At 49.9% G+C, this 20291-nt stretch overlaps 1 protein-coding gene across 1 annotated transcript; it reads right to left on the reverse strand.

Moving 5' to 3' along the window:
• Positions 1–1366: 1366 nt before the first annotated feature.
• Positions 1367–20253, reverse strand: LOC119400114 (uncharacterized). Its single transcript, XM_037667059.2, has 10 exons — positions 20018–20253; positions 19855–19950; positions 19677–19741; positions 19388–19467; positions 17883–17978; positions 17103–17284; positions 13679–13814; positions 12825–12861; positions 11365–11527; positions 1367–1657 (listed from the first exon to the last, which is right to left on the reverse strand). Exons 1-10 carry the CDS (start codon positions 20062–20064, stop codon positions 1573–1575), a joined length of 987 nt encoding a protein of 328 aa, XP_037522987.1. The 5' UTR covers positions 20065–20253; the 3' UTR covers positions 1367–1572.
• Between the last annotated feature and the right edge of the window lie 38 nt (positions 20254–20291).

Genomic DNA, 20291 nt, shown 5'->3' on the forward strand with positions numbered 1-20291 from the left:
ATGTTGATATCGCTATCCATCCTTGGATCGCAACCTGCAGCAGTTTAACTGAATCCACATTCGCATGTACATGTCCAGGAGCAATTCTCGGAAAATTCCATCGAGCGTCAACGCAAGGCTTTAATCGGCGAGATTTCTTGAGTATGCAAAATGAGAACTCCCGCCACAATGCTGCGGTACACACCTGCAGCAAGTTAAGTTTTCGCTCACTTTCATTTTCCTTCATATTATTTCTACATTACAGCGAAACATAGCAAATAACTTGAAACGTAGTTAGTCTGGCTTCGTTCTCGGTTGCATTGAACAAACATGACCAACTAGAAATGCACCCTAATTGGTTCCCACTCCAATTTTTGCCCAGGGGCGCTACAGGTGACAGTGATGATGATTATGATCCCATTCCCAGGCGAATCATCTAAATCACTCGCCTCGACAATCGCTGACAGCAGTAGACTACAGAAAACTTTTCTCACCAAGGATACATCATATGGATCCACACCTTCCAAAACTCGATTACGTACCACCGCAATCTTACCTTTTAGTGCCAGATGTGAATATCGCGTTCATTTTCCATGTCCTTGACTTTAATCGCAGTGGTTATGCGGACATCAGTGGATAAGTGGAACAGGCTTCTTAATTCTTTGAGGCACAACGTTCACAGATGTGAGTGCAACTTGTTTTCACCAGTTCTTTGGACTAGCGGCCAAGAACGAGCAAGATACATTACGCCCGTAGGATGAATCAAACCTCCTGCATAATCAGTGTCCTTCAATGTGCTGCATATGACTGCAGCCGACAACTTGGCTAAAAGCACTATGATGGTTGACGGCTCGGTTGACATGCCGCGTTGCAAGACACTCAGAAGTATTATTTTTCTTGCTCTAAATGAACACAATGGAAAACAAACTGCGCATGCATTTTGAGCCTATGACTTGATTCTTTTCATGTAGAAATGGGACATGACTGACAGAAAAATAATTAAATATTTAATTGCACTCTAACTGGGATTAATCGCTAGAACTCACACAAACCAACATGCCATATTTTCTCGCACATAAGCCGTGCCAAAAAACAAAACAATGTGCTTAAACAGTGGGGCTGCGAGTTATTTCGGGGGTTATATGCATATTTCTTTTTCTTTTTGTAGAGTTAAAGTTGTCAGTGTGGGTAACATGCAGGGGCGGGTTGTATGCGAGAAAATACGGTATTACTTCGTTTTCTTTCGCGGAATGTAATATTAAGTGCCTTAGAATTACCTGTTGTGCAAATTTGACACATTTGCAGACAGTCTATGATAATTCGTGTCTGATTGCGTAAAGGAGTGTGGACACCAAAATCTACTATAATTTTATTTATTTTATCCGGAAGGCCGTTCGTTTGGGAACCCTGATATTAAAATAAACCGAGAGGGAATTGAGCAATTCGGTTTATTTTCACAGCTCTGGTATAAAATGAGGTACAAGTATAAATAAATACGGTCATCAAAAATGCATAAAAATGCATCGAAAAATGCCTAATACAGATGGTTGAGCATTTCGAAGGTAGGGGCAACAAAGGCAAAAGCCCTCGTCACTATTCGCAGTCAACGAACGCTGGAAAACGACGTCCCTTGTTGCAGATGATCCCGTAAAAAGTCTGCACGACCGCAGCGTATTCCCTGAATGAAAACAAAAAAAAACGGAAGTAATCAGAAAGAAGGCCACCACTGTACAGACGTGCTGTACCAACAAACATATGACCTTTTAAAATGAGTTTAAACCAGTTCACTTTCATAAGAGGGCTTTCTCGTACTCATCCTTTCAGCTACTCTTACAAAGGGGAACACAGTGTGAACTAAAAAGCGCTGAAAAACTCTGAACAGGTGCTTTCAATGCACATGTACCTATTCAACTCCACAAAGCAAAAAGCAATGCATCCCTTCACAGAAGTCACTGTAACACCTAAAAGTAGTGTGTCAGAATGGAACGAAAAAAGAAAAAACAACATTTTTTACGGAATGAAAACATAGTCAAAACATTATCTATTATTTCGTTTGGGAGTGAAACAAGTATTTTTTTATCGGTTTTCAGTTCAAGGGAAAAGGTGGCAATCTGGAAAAATTGAGGTCATGCAACATAAGCATTAGTGCATATTTCAGGGGACAGTATTAGCGCATATCTCAAGTAGGAATTCCAAAGTAAAAACGTGTTAAAATTTCGCAAAAAAAACAAAGAGTGGCAACTGGAGCTCTTTTCATTAACAAAAGCATGAAGCCTTCTTAGAGAATTCATAATTCACTTATAAGAAAATTAAATCTGACGTTTTTATCGTCACTTCAATCTTAAATTTTGGCATACATATAACAAATGTTACGGAACATCTTTTTTCAGTATTCCGGAAGAGAAACAGAACGGAATTTTTTTTTCGGTGACGCAAAACTTGTGGTAGCCTCGATGCTCACCGGAGCCGAAGACTACCGCGGGTTCAGGCTTAGCGAGCCACAGGGCCGCGTCTACCGTCGCCTGCTTACGTTTAGCGCACCGCTCCGCACGCGCTCAGCTAGCAAAGGCGTTGAGCGCCGCGCAGCATAAACACAGTGTTCGAGCTAACATACACACACAAACACTTTATTTGCCTTCTGCGGCACCCCAACACACACTGTACACGTCCGCTCCCGGGGCACGGGGAAGCAAAAGGGCTTCCCGACGCGGACGATACACCAAGGGGTTCCGCGAAGCACGTCGCAGCTCGCAATGGCGAGCTTTGACACGCCGCTCGGGAAAAGGTCCCTCGCGGCTATGCTGCGCACTCTCGCGATGACCACTGGGCCTGGTCGCGGGAGTTAGGGCAATCTCCGTACGCGTGGGCCTCCGGCAAGTGCGACTCGGCGTGGTACGACCACGCACGAGCACTAGGCACCGCTCTCTGGCTTAGCGTACGAACCGGAGCTAATACTGAGGTAAACACGCCTGCAAGGATGCCGAGGCACCCAGGCAGGCTACAGTCCAGCGATTCCCAAAGGGGACGTTGGACCGGAAGGAAAATACGTGCTTACCCAGCGGCGTCCGAGGAGAGAGAGAGTTCGTCCCGGCCTGCACGCGCGTCTGTCCCGCCGAATTTCGCGGCTCTCCGACCGCGCGCAGCGCCACCACGAGTGTCGGCGCGTAGCGCAAAATGGCGCCACTCGCCGTCGCGGGAGAACGGGAGAGGGAAAGGATTCGAAATGCCCGCGCAGTGGCTTCGGGCGCGCCTCGGATCCCCACATCCTCCTCTCCTTAAATCACCCTATACCGGTCTGCAAAGGCAGCCGGTCGTCGCCCATGCATGCAAAGGCGTTATGCAATGAGCAACAGCTAACCTCAGCCCAGGCCCACAACTGCTGCTAATTACTCTGCAAATAAAAAAAATGAAAAAAAAAGAAATAATAACACAATACACTTGAAATACACTATACTATACAATATGGTGCTACGGAAGGGGGTAAAAGAAATTAAGACGAGTGTTCGTGATGCCCACACGGGAGAGCGTCCACGGCGCGGAGGGGAGGCGGCGCGTAATGTTGTTGGCCAGAGTGCGAGGCAAGAGGCCTGTTTAATGTCCGCATGCCCGGAACGGGCTCACCCTCGGCTCGTCGATCTAGTCGACGACAGACCCGCGAGTCCGACGAACGCCGCTTCGGTGGTGATTCGGAGGTCCCGAATTCCAGGCTGGATGACCAAAGACCGCGCTGGGACGGCCAGTCCTTCTGCTGTAATCCTGACGCCAAACCAAATTGGCTGCAAGGCGTCCCGTCGTCGGCAGAGAGCCGGGCGCAGCTGCCATGTCAGCTAGCCTCACGCAGCAGCCGTGAGGCAGACGGCAGCTAGGCTTCTCGACGACGGCCGAGACAAGGACACAGCCGGGCGGTCCGCCTGACGTCAGCGGGTTCCCGAACACCTCCAGGGTCCCCGGCGATAGGGTGAAGGTGGTTTCCTATGGTGTCGTCACCACGCCGCACACTTCCAGGGCACGCACAGATGCACCACGCACGTACACACACACGCACACACAGCTCCGAAGACGGGCTTCTCCCAACGCGCCACGCGATGGAAGGCGCGTAGCGTCCTTCGTACCTCTCCCCCCGCATAAGCACCAGTATTCACGACCCCTTCCGCAGGCGAAAGAAAAAAAACACAGCGAAAAGCAAACACAACAAAATGACACTCCATACGCGGAAAAATACGAAAAAAAAAACACATCAAGTAAACATGAACACTCCCACAAACAAAAATAGCAGCAAACTGGGCGGGGGCCGACTTTGCGAGCACAGGCCGTAAAGAAGTTAGGCAACTGAGGCTAGATAGGAATGTGAGGGCCTTCGGTTGCGGAAATAAGTCCGCCGTCCGGCGCGAAATCACTAAGGTGACCGCTTCCTCAGATTATACCGGTGCGTGGTCCGAATGCGGTCCGCCGTCCCGGGTGTGCCCCGTTGCTTGCGCGCAGTGCCACTGGGCGCTGGCGGGAGCTCGTCAGACCTCGACGCAAAGGCTTTCAGGTCTGCGATGTGGGCACGGCTGAGTTTTCCCGAAAGGGGATCTTTCAGCAAGTACGCGAGCGGAGTCCAAGCTTTCTCCACTCGGTACGGACCAAGCCACTTAGGAGCGAGCGAGGCTGAGAACCCCTTGCTCGCGTCGCTAAGAGCGTGGTTGCGCTTCAGGACAAGATCACCTACCTTAAATGAAAGATGGCGATGTTTCCGGTCATACTGGGCCTTCTGCGCCGCCCTGGCCGATGCCAAACTCTGCCTTGCTCTACTGAGAGCTCGACAAAGCCTGTCCCGAAGCTTTGATGCGTAAGCAGAACAGTCTGCTGGTGCTTCCTCGTCTCCGAGCTGGCATTGCATGACACTGGTCACCGGATTTGCCAACTCTCGTCCGAAGTTGAGGAAAGCGGGAGAGAAACCAGTAGAGCGACTCTCGGAGGTTCGGATTGCGAACGCGAGCTCACTCAAATGGTCTGCCCAGTCTTTTTGACTTTCGGCAAAGGCCGCCAACATCGGTTTGAGCGTACGATTGGTTCGCTCCGTCAAATTGGACTGGGGATGGTAGGGCGAAGTGGTGCAGTGATTAATTCCCAGGGAACGGCACGTATCACCAAACACCCGAGCGGTGAAGTACGACGCGTTGTCCGTGATCAGCCTTTCCGGAAAGCCGAACCGACAAAACACTTCCTGCAGCCTCTCAAGCACCGCTCGCGCTGTCACCTTCCGAAGCGGAAACAACTCCACCCACTTCGAAAAATGATCCACGACTACCATCAGATGTATGAACCCCTGCTTGCTTCTGGGGAACGGCCCCATTAGATCGCAGGTGGCTACTTGCCACGGACGCTCACTGACAATCGGTTTCATCAGGCCGGGCGGCTTGCCACCCCTTGATTTCACCGCTTGACAGACATGGCAGGAACGGCAATAGCGGAAAATGTCACGCTTCATGCCAAGCCAGGTCACAGTCTTGCTCAGTTTTGCAAAAACTTTGGAGCCACTCAGGTGACCGGCCATGGGTTCGTCGTGAGAGGATCGCAACAGTGCGGCTCTCAGACTTTTGGGCATAACCACCTTAAACGGGTCCACGGACTCCTCATCGGTGGCTATGTATTTCAGCAGGAGCCCGTCATGGTCCAGCAAGTATGTGTCCGCGGGGGACCCAGCGACACACGCCGGTTCCCGTCCCCCTGCGCCCGCCGCACTACCAGCAGCGTCACGGCGCTCCGTCTCCCTGAGACCGTCGCTCAACTCGCGACAAAACGGATCATCTTGCTGGGCCTTCAGTAGCTCTTGCCTGCTGAAAGCGATTCCCATTCTCCCAAAGGGGAGCCTGGTATCGTTCCCACTCAGGACTGCAGCCATCGCTGCCGCTTGCGTCGGCGTCATGGGTTCGCTTCCGTGTTGCTCACCCTCTCGCCCGCGTCGCGGCGCGCTGCTTGCCTGGCTCGCGGAAAGGGTTCGCTCGTCGGCGCACTCACCCTTCTCTCCGCTCGGCGGCTCGGCCGCCGTTTCGCCCCCGACGCTTGCTTGCGCAAAGGCACCGCTTGCGGCTGTCGCACCGGGATCCAGGCTCCCGGTAGACACTGGGGCACGGGATAGCGCGTCAGCTACCACGTTAGTGCTCCCCTTCCGATACTGCACTGAAAAGTCATAATGCTGTATTAAGAGAGCCCAGCGCGCCAGCCTGCCCGCAGGCTCACGGAGCCGCATCAGCCAGCTTAGCGCGCTGTGATCTGTTTGCACCACGAACTTCGTCCCATCCAGGTAGACGTCAAACTTACGCAGTGCAAACACGATGGCGAGACACTCCCTCTCAGTCACGGAATAATTCTTCTCCGCGGGTATCAGCGAGCGGCTGGCAAAGGCCAACGGCCGCAACACGCCATCGTATTCCTGTAGGAGAACTGCTCCTAATCCCAGATCGCTCGCATCAGTCTGGACCACGAACGGTCTGGTCAGGTCGGGGAGCTTGAGCTGCGCTGTCTCCGCAATGGCGCTAGACAGTCGGCAAAACGCCTCTTGCTGCTCAGGTCCCCATCGCCACTCAGCGGACTTACCCAAGAGCTTGGTCAAGGGCGCCTGCACTCGGGCACAGGACGGAATGAACGACCGGTAAAAGTTGGCCATTCCAAGAAAGCGGCGCAGGCCGCGTACGTCCTTGGGCACGGGGAAATCGAGGATTGCTCGAAGTTTCTCCCGGTCTGGCTCAATGGAGCCTTCGCCCAACGTAAACCCAAGTAACTGAACTCGAGTCTGCGCTAATTGGGCTTTCGCGGGATTTAACGTCATCCCGGCAGCCCTCACCCTCCCGAGCACATCGGCAACATGGGCCAAGTGCTCTTCGAAGGTTCGTGAATAAATCACGATGTCGTCGAGGTAGCACATGCAGTATGACCACTTTGCTTCCCCGAGGACGCGGTCCATGAGTCTCTGAAAAGTCGCAGGAGCATTACAAAGACCAAAGGGCATACGAGTGAACTCAAACAACCCTCTGTGGGAGGTGAACGCGGTCTTGCACCGGTCACGCTCATCCATCCGGACCTGTAGGTAACCTTTGGAGGCATCTAACGTGGTGAAGTACCGCGCAGTGCCGAGGTTTCCTACGATGGAGCTAATCGTGGGGAGCGGATAGGCATCCTTACGAGTCACTCCGTTCAGACGGCGGTAGTCTACGCACAGGCGATGACTGCCATCTTTCTTAGGCACCAACACAATTGGAGACGCCCAGGCGCTGGACGAACGGCGAACAATGCCAGCTGAAAGCATATCGTCCAGCAAGCCGTCAATAACCTGCCTCTTGGCCAGGCTGACGGGCCTGGGGTTACACTTCAAAGGAAGTGCGTCGCCAGTTTCGATCGCGTGGCTCACCAACTCAGTACAGCCCGGCTGATCGGTGAAGAGCTCGTCGTACTCGCGTAACAGTGCCGAGAAACGAGCCTTCTGTGTATCATCCAAATGAGTCGCACAGGCGGTCAAAGGATGCGGAGCCTCTGCGTGTCGTGCCACTCGATCCCGATGGGGATTTTGAGCCGACGAGCGCATAGCGCAGGGGCCTGCCCCCGGACTTTGCACGCGACACGGTTCCGACGCCTCTACTGCACAGGCAGTTGTATACGCCGGCGGGCTGATGAACGGCTTGAGCTGGGAAAAAGGTCCGTCGCGATAGCCGCCATTCGCAATGTCCACAACGATACCGGTTTTTAGGAGAAAGTCCCGACCGAGAATCACAGGAACACTGAGCCCTGGGAGATGAACGAAACGCGTGCGTCTCATTCGATCTCCCCATCTGACAGTCAACCTTGCGGCGCCAGCCGACTGGGCCACGCCTTTCGCGAGGGTGAATGTCGTTCGGCTGTCCCGCAAGCGCACCGAGTGCTTCCGCAAGTGGGACAAAACCTGTTCGCCAAACAACGAAGCGCTCGCGCCCGTGTCTAGCAACGCCGAAAATTCGCGGCCGGCAATAATGACCGAAATAAACGGCGCGTGCGCACCAGCAAGACTGCTTGCCCGGTACGCGGAGGGGAGAAGCAAGGGTTCGGCCGCTCGTGCCTTCACGAACGACCCGCGCCCCCGTTTCCCTGCCTCACAGGAGGCCTAGATACGGGACACTCCCTCGCTATGTGCCCTCGCTCGCGGCAGCGGAAGCAGCGCATTCCGTCCCGGGAAAGGGACGATGCGCCGTCGCGGCCCCTCTCCCGAGGAGGAGCAGCCTCTAGCGGCAGGGGTCGGTTCGCCTGTTGATCAAAGGATCTGTTATGACGAGCGTCACCCTCAGCGATGCGTTGGGGCGGATTGCGTCCCTGTTCGCGCGTGTCGAGTTGCGGTGCAGCACAGGCTGCGCGCCTCCCGTGCGTGTAGGGATCTAACGCGCGATCGCTCACTTCCCAACTGCGCCCGCTTGCAGCGGTAGCCGCAAAGGCAGCTCCGGCGGGCTGTTGCCGTTGGGGAAAGGGCACGGCCCCTCCCCACGCGCAGCGCGGTTCAAGGGCCACGCTGGCTGGCGGTGGCGGGCGATAGGCGCGCGCGGCGAGAATGTCGCCTTGAATGCGCTTCGCCTCGGCGGCCAATTCCTCTAAATCTCGGAAGCGGCTGCCGCGCAGGTACGCCGAAAAGGTCGGATGTGCCTGCCTGATCACCCGTTCGACGCGCTCCTCGTTCGAGGCTCTGGGCTCGGCGATAGAGAAAAGGTCGTCCATCGCGCGTACGTACTCCTGAAGCGACTCATCAGGAGCTTGCGTGCGGAGCTCGAGCTCGCGCCGCATCCTACTCTCGTAGTCAGCGGGTAAGAATTCGCGCAGGAAGGCCGCGCGGAGCTCATCGAGGGTTGCTGCTCGGTGGCCTGAAAGCCGATACCACCTCGCCGCCGTGTCAGTCAGTGCAGCCGGGACGACGCGTCCGAGCACATCCTGATCGTCTAGGCCCATGGCTCTCTGGTAACGTGTGAGGGAGTCCAGGTAATCGCGTGCACTTTGCAGATCACCGTACCCGCTGTAGGTCGGAACGGCCAACATGACAGCGGGATGAGTGCGTTTCGGAACAGCCGAAAGCGTTTGGACTGCCCCTGTGAGCGCCTGTATCATTTGGGCGGCATTTTGCAGCAGCGTCTGCGCACCCGCTTCAAAGGAAGCCGTCGGTGTGTTAACGGCGCGTTCGAGCGGTGGGGAACCGTCTCCGAGCTCGATAAGCGGCGCGGTTTCAAAAGGGATACCGGCCGTAGCACCGTTCTCGGGGAGCGCCTGTTGCGCATGCTGCTCGAAGGGGGCACTGGCCCTGTTCTCGAGCAAAGCGGTGTCTGCTAAAAACGACGGCGGACAAAACTCACGCCTAGAAGACATAACGCGGGTAACACGGCGAACCTGATACGCAAAGGCGTGCTGACTCGACTAAGTCTAATCAAAGGCTTAATGAGCCTTTGATACCGCGTTGGGCGCCAGTGTGGTAGCCTCGATGCTCACCGGAGCCGAAGACTACCGCGGGTTCAGGCTTAGCGAGCCACAGGGCCGCGTCTACCGTCGCCTGCTTACGTTTAGCGCACCGCTCCGCACGCGCTCAGCTAGCAAAGGCGTTGAGCGCCGCGCAGCATAAACACAGTGTTCGAGCTAACATACACACACAAACACTTTATTTGCCTTCTGCGGCACCCCAACACACACTGTACACGTCCGCTCCCGGGGCACGGGGAAGCAAAAGGGCTTCCCGACGCGGACGATACACCAAGGGGTTCCGCGAAGCACGTCGCAGCTCGCAATGGCGAGCTTTGACACGCCGCTCGGGAAAAGGTCCCTCGCGGCTATGCTGCGCACTCTCGCGATGACCACTGGGCCTGGTCGCGGGAGTTAGGGCAATCTCCGTACGCGTGGGCCTCCGGCAAGTGCGACTCGGCGTGGTACGACCACGCACGAGCACTAGGCACCGCTCTCTGGCTTAGCGTACGAACCGGAGCTAATACTGAGGTAAACACGCCTGCAAGGATGCCGAGGCACCCAGGCAGGCTACAGTCCAGCGATTCCCAAAGGGGACGTTGGACCGGAAGGAAAATACGTGCTTACCCAGCGGCGTCCGAGGAGAGAGAGAGTTCGTCCCGGCCTGCACGCGCGTCTGTCCCGCCGAATTTCGCGGCTCTCCGACCGCGCGCAGCGCCACCACGAGTGTCGGCGCGTAGCGCAAAATGGCGCCACTCGCCGTCGCGGGAGAACGGGAGAGGGAAAGGATTCGAAATGCCCGCGCAGTGGCTTCGGGCGCGCCTCGGATCCCCACAAACTACAAGAGAAACGAAAAACGTTTTGTTCTGACACCCTGCCTAAAAGTAAGGCCTCGAAAGTAACACCTAGTAAGGCCTCAGAATACTCCTGAATAACACTCTCACAAAAGGGAGTTTTCCTTGGTGCTAGAGTACTCTAAGAAATCTCACACCTTTGAGGGCTTCTCTTTGGGACAGAATCGGTGTCAAATCTAGTCGAGGCATAGAGGGGCGGCTTTCTTCAACCAATATTACACTCTGAAATAAAAGTTTGTACTTTGGGAGCTTATCTCGTCCCAAAACAATTATCATCATCATGTCTTTCATGCCTCTCCTTTCCTTAATGCTGCGTAGCTGGTACTCCTAGAACATGAACGCCACGCACGTGATCAGTGTCCTCGACCAGGGATCGAACCCAAGACCAATGCCTTGCGGGACAGTCACTCTACCAATTGAGCTAACCGGAAAGCTAGCAATTGTGAGCGTGAGGCCGAATTACCTAGTCAACAACTCGAAGCACATGGACACAGATATTGCAAACGAGTGCTGCGGAATACCGCAATGATCCCTTTCCTGCCACTTTGCAGGATTCCGAAGAACTCATATCCCAGGATATTCGGAGTTCATATCCCACAATCCACAGATTCCGCAATACCGCAACATATATGCAGAACTCTATATCCCGCAGAACTCCGCAGAATCCCGCAGTTCGACAGGATTCCGCAGAACAGATATTGAAAATGAGCTCTGCAACATACCGCAGGTACCACTTTCACCGCCACTTCGTGGGATTCTGCAGAACTTATATGCAATATTCTGTGTCCACATGCTTCAAGCTGTTGACTAATTTGCCCTCACGCTGCCAATTGCCAGCTTCCTAGTTAGCTCAAATGACGAAGTGGTTGCCCCGAAAGGCGTTGGTCTTGGGTTCTATACTCAGACCAGGACGAATTGTTCGGCAACTGAAAAGCTTTCCTTTCCGAGAAATCCGTATGGATTTTTCTTGTGGCCTCGTGCTACAAACGGGTGACTGTCAATTATCCCTCTGATAGCCCTTCCACGCCACCTTGCAGGATTCCGCAGAACTCATTTGCGATAAAAATATTTCTGGAACACTAACTGGTCCGGGCATGGCGTGCTCTCCAGAAGTGGCACAATACTTTCGGCACACAAGTCCAGAACGAACTTGTCCAAGGAAGCGCATTTACTGTCGATGTAGGCACGAAACTCCCTTCGCAGCTCCTCCCGCGATGGAAAAGTTGGTGATGTCAGCACCGACGATACTGCAAAAGGAATGAACAGCACTCAAGGAATGAAGCGCAAAAATTTAGGGCTAAGTAATGCATGTACTTTCATTTCCAGTGTATCGTGTCATATCGGCATAATTTTGACTCGAACACGATCTGTACTTAATCATTGCTGCATATGCCACTTTGTTTACCATGTCACACCATTGCTCCAGTGTCCTCGGTTAACAGTTCCTTCTTTTGATATATAGACAAGGGTCAGTGTTCTTGTTTATTATGTTTGTGAAATTTAATGTAGTTTTCCCGTTCTCTTATTTTCTTTAAAAGTTCCTTGTGTGTGAGCATGCGTGCGTGAATAACTTTTTTCAGGCAAACTTTCATCAACTGTATTTTTGACAAACAGGAATGTTTGCAGTAGTTCTCTTTTTATTTTCGATTAACTTCTAGTTTGCAAACTATGCTGATTCTGAAAACTGACACAGAACTACAGATCCTGTTCTTCAATACTTTGGTTGCATCTAATGCCCGAAATTTAAGATTGCAAGGCCCATCATCAAAATAACACTACAAAAAAAAAAATCTACCCAACTGCTCTACATTCATGTGGTCCTAACCGTGTTGTGTAACGGGTGAAGAAATTCTTGCAATGATGATTTTAAAAAAGAAGTATGGAGTCATATTAAACTCAGTGGCAAAGCTGTGATGCTTGTCCAGAGAGTCCTGCAAGCCTTCATCACAAATTGCATGCAGTGCAGCAAACGCTACAGGTTGCGTCAGTCAACCGGTAAAGAGAACCAGAGGAGGGACTCCTCCAGCCCATGCCTCTGATAGAGATCTGTATGATGCCAACTGCACGGAAATTTCATACAAGGATTAATAGGGTTCAACGCGCATTTCCTTATCCTCTGTCTGTTCCCTTACCCTCTATAGATGAAACACCAGTGCACAACGTGTGAGCCCTGGTCCTTCCCAATTGACTGCACAGAACAATTACTACCACACAATGGGCAACTCTTTAATTTCCCCTTGACTGCATGAAAGTCTCATGTAACAATTGATAGCACACACTGAGCAAGCCCTGGTGCTCCTTTGCCTGCAACGCGTAGCTGCCTTTCATGACTGATTGACAGGTAAAAGTGCTACTCTTCAATACAATGCATGAAGTTGGTTAGACAGCACACAATGGTGAGCTAGCCAACACGGGCAGTTGCAAGAGTCTCTAATAACTGATAAACTACAGAACAAACTATAATCAGAAAAGACTGCACACTACACATGGGGATATTGATAAGATTCAACAACCTGCACAAACTCCTAAATTGGATGCACTTACTTTCACTTTTGCTCGATTCGCCATCAGCAGCAGTCTCCTGAAAAGTGATACAAAAGAGCACTCAACTATAACAAAATCTCACTTGTGCACAGCTTCTTAAAGGGGCCCTGCAACACTTTTCGAAGTTATACTGGAATAGCCTCACTATTAGCGCGTGACGCTTCACGAATCACACGCCACAAAAAGTTTTAGAATCCATCAAATACGAGCGGAGCTACAGGGATTTGGCGCATGCTTCAAGCGCTTTCTCTCTCCTTTCGTACCAGCGAGTGTGCTGAAAGCTACGCAAGGGGGGGTGGGGATGACAAGGAGGCAAGATGATGTGTCCCTTCGTCAGTGCGCGACATGATCTTGAGCGCTTGCTTTTCTTTTCTTCTTCGAATGCATGTCTTACTTTCAGTATGACCGTGAGCGCACGTGCAGGCACGTGGCGGCATCCCATGGAGGCCACGGTAACTATGCAGCTCATGATGCTCAAATCAGCCAATGGCCGTGGACTTTGGGTTTACGGTGCGGTCATTTGGGTTTATGGCATCATTTTTCAAGAGAAGAGGGAGCGATCTCTAGCTGACTTTGAGAATTAGTTGTAGATTCAAGGCCACATGCCGCGCTATGATGTTTGGCTCGCGTGTGCTCAGAAGCCTCGACTACAGATCGGCAGCATTTTCTGACAATGTTGGAAAAGTGTTGCGCGCATCTCGTAATATAATTACAATGCATGCAATGAACCAGTGACATCTGCACAATAGAGGTTGCTCCGGACAAGTAATGCGCCAGAATGAGACAATGAAAGATCACAATATTACAGAGGTTAATATCTGTAAAAAGCCTAAAATTTTTACACGGCAGCGCACCTCTGAGTCATACAAGGCCAGGAACTGCAGTCGCTCGGGGCAGTCGGTGTCCTTCGCAGCGCACTTCCGCGCTTCGTCGACTAGAGTGGAGAACTCGCGCAGCTGCGCTTGAACCTCCGGAGAGCTCAGCATTTCTCTGTCATGTAATTAGAAAAATAATTAATATATCGAAAATGCGAGCACTGGAAGAAGCACCTCACGTTTGAAGCAAATTCAAAAGTGTTACACTAGTGAAACGCTGAATACACTACCAATCTTCAAGCATGCTCAACTTTGATATTGGCAAACTCAGTCATGACTTTTTCGTTGATAGTGCTTGAAACGTTCAGCAGGGGTCAGGCTCAATGAGAATTGAAACCACCTGTGCATAGGGGGTACAACTGTGAATTTTCAAGCAATACCTAATCCCCAAGTTTCTCAACATCAAAGTGGGTGCTTCAGCAGGTCTGTGCATTTACAAACTGACAAGCAGAGCACGTAGGTCACACGGTATATGGTTAGATTTACTTCTCAAAAGAATGCATCGATAAGCTCAGGCATTTCGAGGCACGCTGCACAATGTTGCGAGCAGAGGCAGTACAGGCAAGCATACACTCCGGTACAAAATCTCGTGAAACACAAGCTCTCTGGAAAAGGGTTTGCCATACTCTAACCTCGTGCACTGTAATCGTTGACATGAAAACACTGCCATGCACTTCATCCAAAAGTTATTTTTCGATGCTTGACCCTTTAAGAATTTTTATCTTTTTTTTAGGCAGTAACCATGCTCCACAGTACTTTTTCCCAGACTATACGGTAGCCATTACGGTAAGTTTCCTCAGCTACTACCATGGCACATCAGAAGCAAACACGAGGCCACACGATGCTTGCAACAACTTTGGCTTAGTGCACACAAATCGGTGTAATAGCAACGCACATGCACACAGTGCAACAGAGAGCTACATCGTTTGCAAACACGCTGTTTTATTGCAGACTGTGCTTCGGCCATTGCATGGTCTGCATAAATATCATGTCGCTACAACATAAGGCTACAGCCCTACAGCAGAAGTAGCAGCAAGTCTACTACAGTACAAACAAAACAGAAACATCGTATAACCAGAATGGTCAAGGAGAACATAACCTAACACGAGATATATCGTGAATGACTGTTTGGTTAATTAGTAATTACATTATCGCTAGTAACTTCCCTAAACCACTTTCCTGCATGCATACAGCAAACTTTTTCAAACATTCAGAGTAACTGAAGGATTTTCTTCTTTTTGCTTTGGTAACCTTATGCTTCAGTTTTCATTTTACGAGATAACACGACTTTTCAGTATGGCAACGCAGACCTAGAAACCTCCCTGGCAAGCTGCAACTACTTCCTAGTCACCCAGCATGCAAGGAGAAGTATACAAGGCTAAAGCTGCCTAGCACAAATAAAAACTAAATCTTGAAGTCTAACGCACCGAAACTGCAAACACAGATGGTGCAGAGGAGGGTTCTGCATCAACTTCGACCAGCTGCAGCTCTTTAAACGTAAACGCAGAGCAATGTACCAAAGCGTTTCTGCATCAGGCCCCTTTCGAAATGCAGCCACAGCAGCCGGGAATTGAACCTGCTACTTCGAGCTACACTGCAGAACTCCATCGTCACCAAGCTACTATTACAACTCCCGGTACAAATTCCAAAGACAAACGAGAAGCTGGGTTAGACGAAGAGTGGCCGGGAAGATGCAGGGTTAACAAAGCACTCGCGACCATTCAGTCCCATGTACGAGCAGCGAAAGCTAGTAGGTATATGACGCATTGTTAGAGTGCAGAGCTAATTACAGCTTAGCTCGTTTAAGCTGCAGCCATTCGTTTTGCTCCCATACCAATATGGTGGAGGCAGAAGACGTAACCATCACTCACTTTCCGTGATCCCTGAAAGAACGCCGTAACATATCTGGAACAAAACATTTTCGCACATTCATGCCCCAAAAAGATGTCGGCCATCTGAGGCGACAAACACCCGTCAGCACAGCGAAGGACCACGTCTTTCGAGTGCTACATTTTAATTGTGGAGCACAGTACGTTTAAGCTAAACTTAACAACAAGGTCGCTAAAGTTGGACAGTTGATGCGGAAAACAGTCAGCATAGGTTTTCACTGAATCAGACAAACACGAAGAGCGGGAGCTCACTTCCGATAAACATTCCTTCCAGATAAACCAATAACAGTGCCTGTGAGTGTGCCGCAACACTAACTGATGATTAAGATAGCACAAACTATACAATTAAAAGTACAAACAAATGACAATCTGAATTCGTGAAAACACGACAAAAGTGCATGTTAAGATGTGCTAAATAGTGCAAGCACCACTATAATGACTGCAGAAAGTACTCAACAAAAGAAATCTAAAATCTCGCAGCAACGATTGAAAACAAACTCTCGGTCAAGCTAGTGTGAAAATTTGAAATAGCCTGCCCGCTCGTGTAAAATCTCGTGCGAAATTGTCACCGTATTCAGTTTGATCTTTCATTGCACCTTCACAAACTGTATTCTTACTTTGGCGTGTTTTCTTTAAGTGTGGTTACTGATTACATGCCGGTTTTTGTGTTAGGCATCCCTGCTTCAACACTTCATAATTTGGGTGCACAGGAGTGCCAGTATCTCCTAGAAGTGCCCGAGATATCATCTGTAATCGACAAAAATCCAGAGACTAGTAACACTAATTACTCAAAAACCGTTTCAGCCACAATTTCATGGTAGGCTTTGCATTTATACGACTAATAGGATGGCCAGAAGCCTTTTGAAAGTCAGTGTTAATCGCATCTCACGTTTTCTGGCACGATGAACTAGTGCAGAAGGCCCCCATGTTTTTTCAAGAACACATAAATCTTGGAACCTTTCATGATCTCTTATCTGGAGGACTCTGATGAGTCAGCCTAGCTTTTAACTGAATCGGACAAACATGAAGATGTACTAGGTGTTTTCGAGGGGAAAATGACGATGATGCCACGTGACCTCAAAAAATTCATTTTTTTATCGTAATTAAAATAATTAATATGCACGCATCTTAACCTTACCAAACAATTTTTCACATATAAAAAATTTCAAAGTGTTCGGCAACACGACATGTGCAAATAGTGCTGAATTAAACCCTTTACAGTTTGTTCTGGTCCGAAACTGAAAGACTCAAACTTCCAGTAAAAAGAAGTTTACTTATTCTTTCACAGATGGCGCATAACATAGTGAGAAAACACGTGCCTGAATCAACTGCAAAAGAACATGTCCAGCAGTGCCCGACCACAGACCGCTGAGGCCATGTTGCGTTGTCGGGCCCTGCCGGACAGCAGACCACGAAGGGTTAATTGTTGCACCTTGAAAAAAAAAAATGTTCTAAATTCAACTGGTCAAGGACTACCACAAAGTTAACATCAAAAGAAGTCAAACTAGGCGCACTTGTAAGCGATTTTATCGCTTTTCTTTGACGGACTCGGCTGTCGGCGCTGCTTCTGGTTTCGCGACTGGGAGGTAGAGCGTGGCTGGTCCCTGACGATGGCCACCTTCCTCACCGTCACCACCGAACGACTGCGCGAACGTGCCCCCTGTTTTGGCACAGTCGTCCTTGTGACAACTTGGGGCTGTAAAAGTCGAGCAAAAGCCCGATTCAACAAAAGCAAAGCAACAACTGTCAAGCAACACCTGTTCCAGAGGTCTCTAGTCATCCAAGTCGCTCTACGGATCTCGGGCAAAGCGCGTGCAACGAGTTTTTTGCGCGTGCGGCGAGCGCGCGGAGCTTCAAAATGGCGACACCTACGCAAGTGCTCCTCGTGGGTGACGTCAAGTGCATACCTCCTATACTGCCACAAGTACAATAAGCATTTTAAAAAAATAAACAAATAAAAATACCACCACCTTGAGCTGCTTTGCTCTATTTCAAGTTTGAAAATGTGTTGAAATAAGAGACTCCATGACGGGGCAGTAACATGAAAAACTATGCATGTCTTTCACGTGGGAAATGCACAAAGCTATGTAAAATGAACTTATCGTACCCTTGCCTACAGAATACGTATGAAAACATTGACTGACATAGAAGCAAAACAGGCCTTGAAGCTTTGGCAATACATACTAAGCACTGCATGCCATAGCAGAGTTGGAAAAGCCTGTGAGCTGACACACGGGCTTAACTTATTTTAAGCGTTTACCAAAAATAATAAAAGTCAAGCACTCCAGACAAACCTTATCAGGCTGGCGGTCATCAATTTTCTTTGTAACCACGGTGGAGGGGTTTCTGATTTTTGTCGAATGCCTTTCATTTTTACTGGAGCCATCTCCCTGTAAGTACGAGAGAAGAACGGTAATATATGCATCACAGCAATGCTCCACAACAAGGAAAGGGTATCTTTTAAGACTAAAAGATGTAACTGTGCAGTTTTGTCAAGCTTTAATCGCGTGGTACATGATAACAAGGAATGAAAAACTGCAGTATTAGTTAAGCATGTTCAGACTTGAAAGGCGCAAAGACGACACACATGAGAGACATACACACAAGGCACCGCTACTAACAGAAGTTATTCCGTGAAACCGACACAATTTGTACAGAGCGCTCTGTCGCTATTCATCAGTGCATAGTCATGTTCCAGTAGGGCAGCTACGATAATCAACGAGTTGCAAAAACTAGAAGGCAGCTTTCTTGCCCAGCAAAAATTCATACAAAACGGCGGTGCGTTCCGTCCTTGCTGCAACTGTTACGTGCAGTGTAGCATTTAACGTGGACATATCCGGACTAGAAGGTGGACGTGGCACATGTGAATGAGACTGCACATCGTGACTCCCTTCCAGCCTGGACATGACCAAACTAGTGCCTCTGTGTTGGCCGACATGCAAAACACTACTGCACGTAACAGCTGAAGCAAGAACGAAACCCACCACCATTCTGCATGAATTGTAGAGCAGGAAGGCTACCTTGGAAGGTTTTGCAACTAGTCTATGAAACCGATGCCACACTGTGACAGCCCACATCAGTGATTATTTTTGCCTCGGTCAGTGATTTCACCCACTTGTCATGACTTCTGGCCACAACAGAGCTTGTGCCGAATTGCGGTGTGCATTTACAATCTTGACAATGAATCGCCAAATCCCCTTAACTTTTGTTGGAAGTGGTGCCTTGTGTCAGCTTCTCTCGTACGTGTCATCTTTGCGTCTTTCCCCTGAGCACATGTCGAGTTCACAGAGGCTTGTGCAATCTCTTGCATATGCAATGTTGAATGAATGCATGATCGTATTACGGTAATTATGCCAGGGACGATAACAGTGATAATCGGCCACCTCGCCGGTGTTTATTGGTTGGCTGGTTAACGGGGTTTAATATCACAAAGCGACTCGGGCTATGAGAGACACCGTAGTAGAGATTTACACATAATTTCGACCACCTGAGGTTCTTTCTTATGCACATGGGACTCTAGCATTTCGCCTCCGTCAACATGCAACTGCCATGGTCGGGATCGATAATAATAATAATTTGTAGGATCTTACGTCCTAAAACCACGATATGACTGTGAGAGACATCGGTGTGGAGGGCTCCGGAAATTTCGACCACCTGGGGTTCATAAAAGTGGCCGGGATCGAACCCGCGTCATTCGGGTAGGCAGTCGAACACCGTAACCATTGGGTCACATAGGAAGATCAAAAACGGTGTTTATTGCTTCCGTTTCTGTGTGAATATTATAACGAGCAATACGTACACTGTCTGTGTGCCTCAGACTTCTCGCTTTGGCTAGCACCGTGTCAGCTTTCTCCAGAAAGTCTCCCAGTTTTTGCTTAGCTGTGAAAGAGAAGAAAGAACAAATTAGTATAAAAGAGGAGTGAGGGCTGGGGAGTTGAAGGCCGGTTCTTCGAACGTGGTATACATGTCCGTCAGTTCAGTGTATTTTAAAACACGCTAATAACTGGAGCTTTTCTTAAACGCGAACGTCCAGAGGACGTCTATCTTACGTCTATCCGTATACCAGAATTAGACCTTTTTTCAATTACCTTGCGTTACGTCCATTTGAGGGGTGCTAGCTTGATTTTCTTTTGTTTCTTCGGTGGTGACGGCTCTGAAACATAAAGGGCAGCTAACATGAAGGAAAGTAGTGAAGAGATGGAGAGAATGAGATCTTTCAAATAACACGATGATGGTAAAACGCCAGCCCAGCTTACAGCCACTTACACCGAGTTGAACTGTCGGTAAAACTCGTTCATAGTGTCCACCGATCGCCGCTCTGCGTCGACCTGAGCTTGAACGCTCTTCAGGATGGCCATCAGCCTGAAATAAGACACAAACTGTTGGCAAAACTTTAAAAAGAAACGAGCGAGATACACGGAAGCTTTACCGAGTGAGCGCTGGTTTCCACTTCGACGATTCCGGGTCGCCCTCCATACCGGAATTGATTCGCCGTCCTTCGAATAACGCAAATATCGTTAAGTGACGCTGGTGAATTCGAGGTTACGTGAAGCAGCGGTCGTTAACATCTCCTTGAGCTACAAAAAAAGAGACGCCGCAGCAAACCCTCGATTCACAACTCTACGTGCCGCCATTCGACGGTTTCGGTTTTGATTGTTTGTCAGAAAAGCATCTTACGGTGCTTCGTGATTTTAATTTAAATA

Source organism: Rhipicephalus sanguineus, chromosome 7 (genome assembly GCF_013339695.2).
Source record: "Rhipicephalus sanguineus isolate Rsan-2018 chromosome 7, BIME_Rsan_1.4, whole genome shotgun sequence".
Taxonomy (NCBI): domain Eukaryota; kingdom Metazoa; phylum Arthropoda; class Arachnida; order Ixodida; family Ixodidae; genus Rhipicephalus; species Rhipicephalus sanguineus.

What these genes read in the sequence shown, in the direction of transcription:
- LOC119400114 (XM_037667059.2), bottom strand. Translation starts at nt 20,064, where the DNA reads ATGGAGGGCGACCCGGAATCGTCGAAGTGGAAACCAGCGCTCACTCG. An exon ending in GTCTGAGGCACACAGACAGT is followed by an intron (nt 17,979 to 19,387) that starts GTACGTATTGCT and finishes TCGTACTTACAG; the next exon opens with GGAGATGGCTCCAGTAAAAA. An exon ending in TGGCCTTGTATGACTCAGAG is followed by an intron (nt 12,862 to 13,678) that starts GTGCGCTGCCGT and finishes ATCACTTTTCAG; the next exon opens with GAGACTGCTGCTGATGGCGA.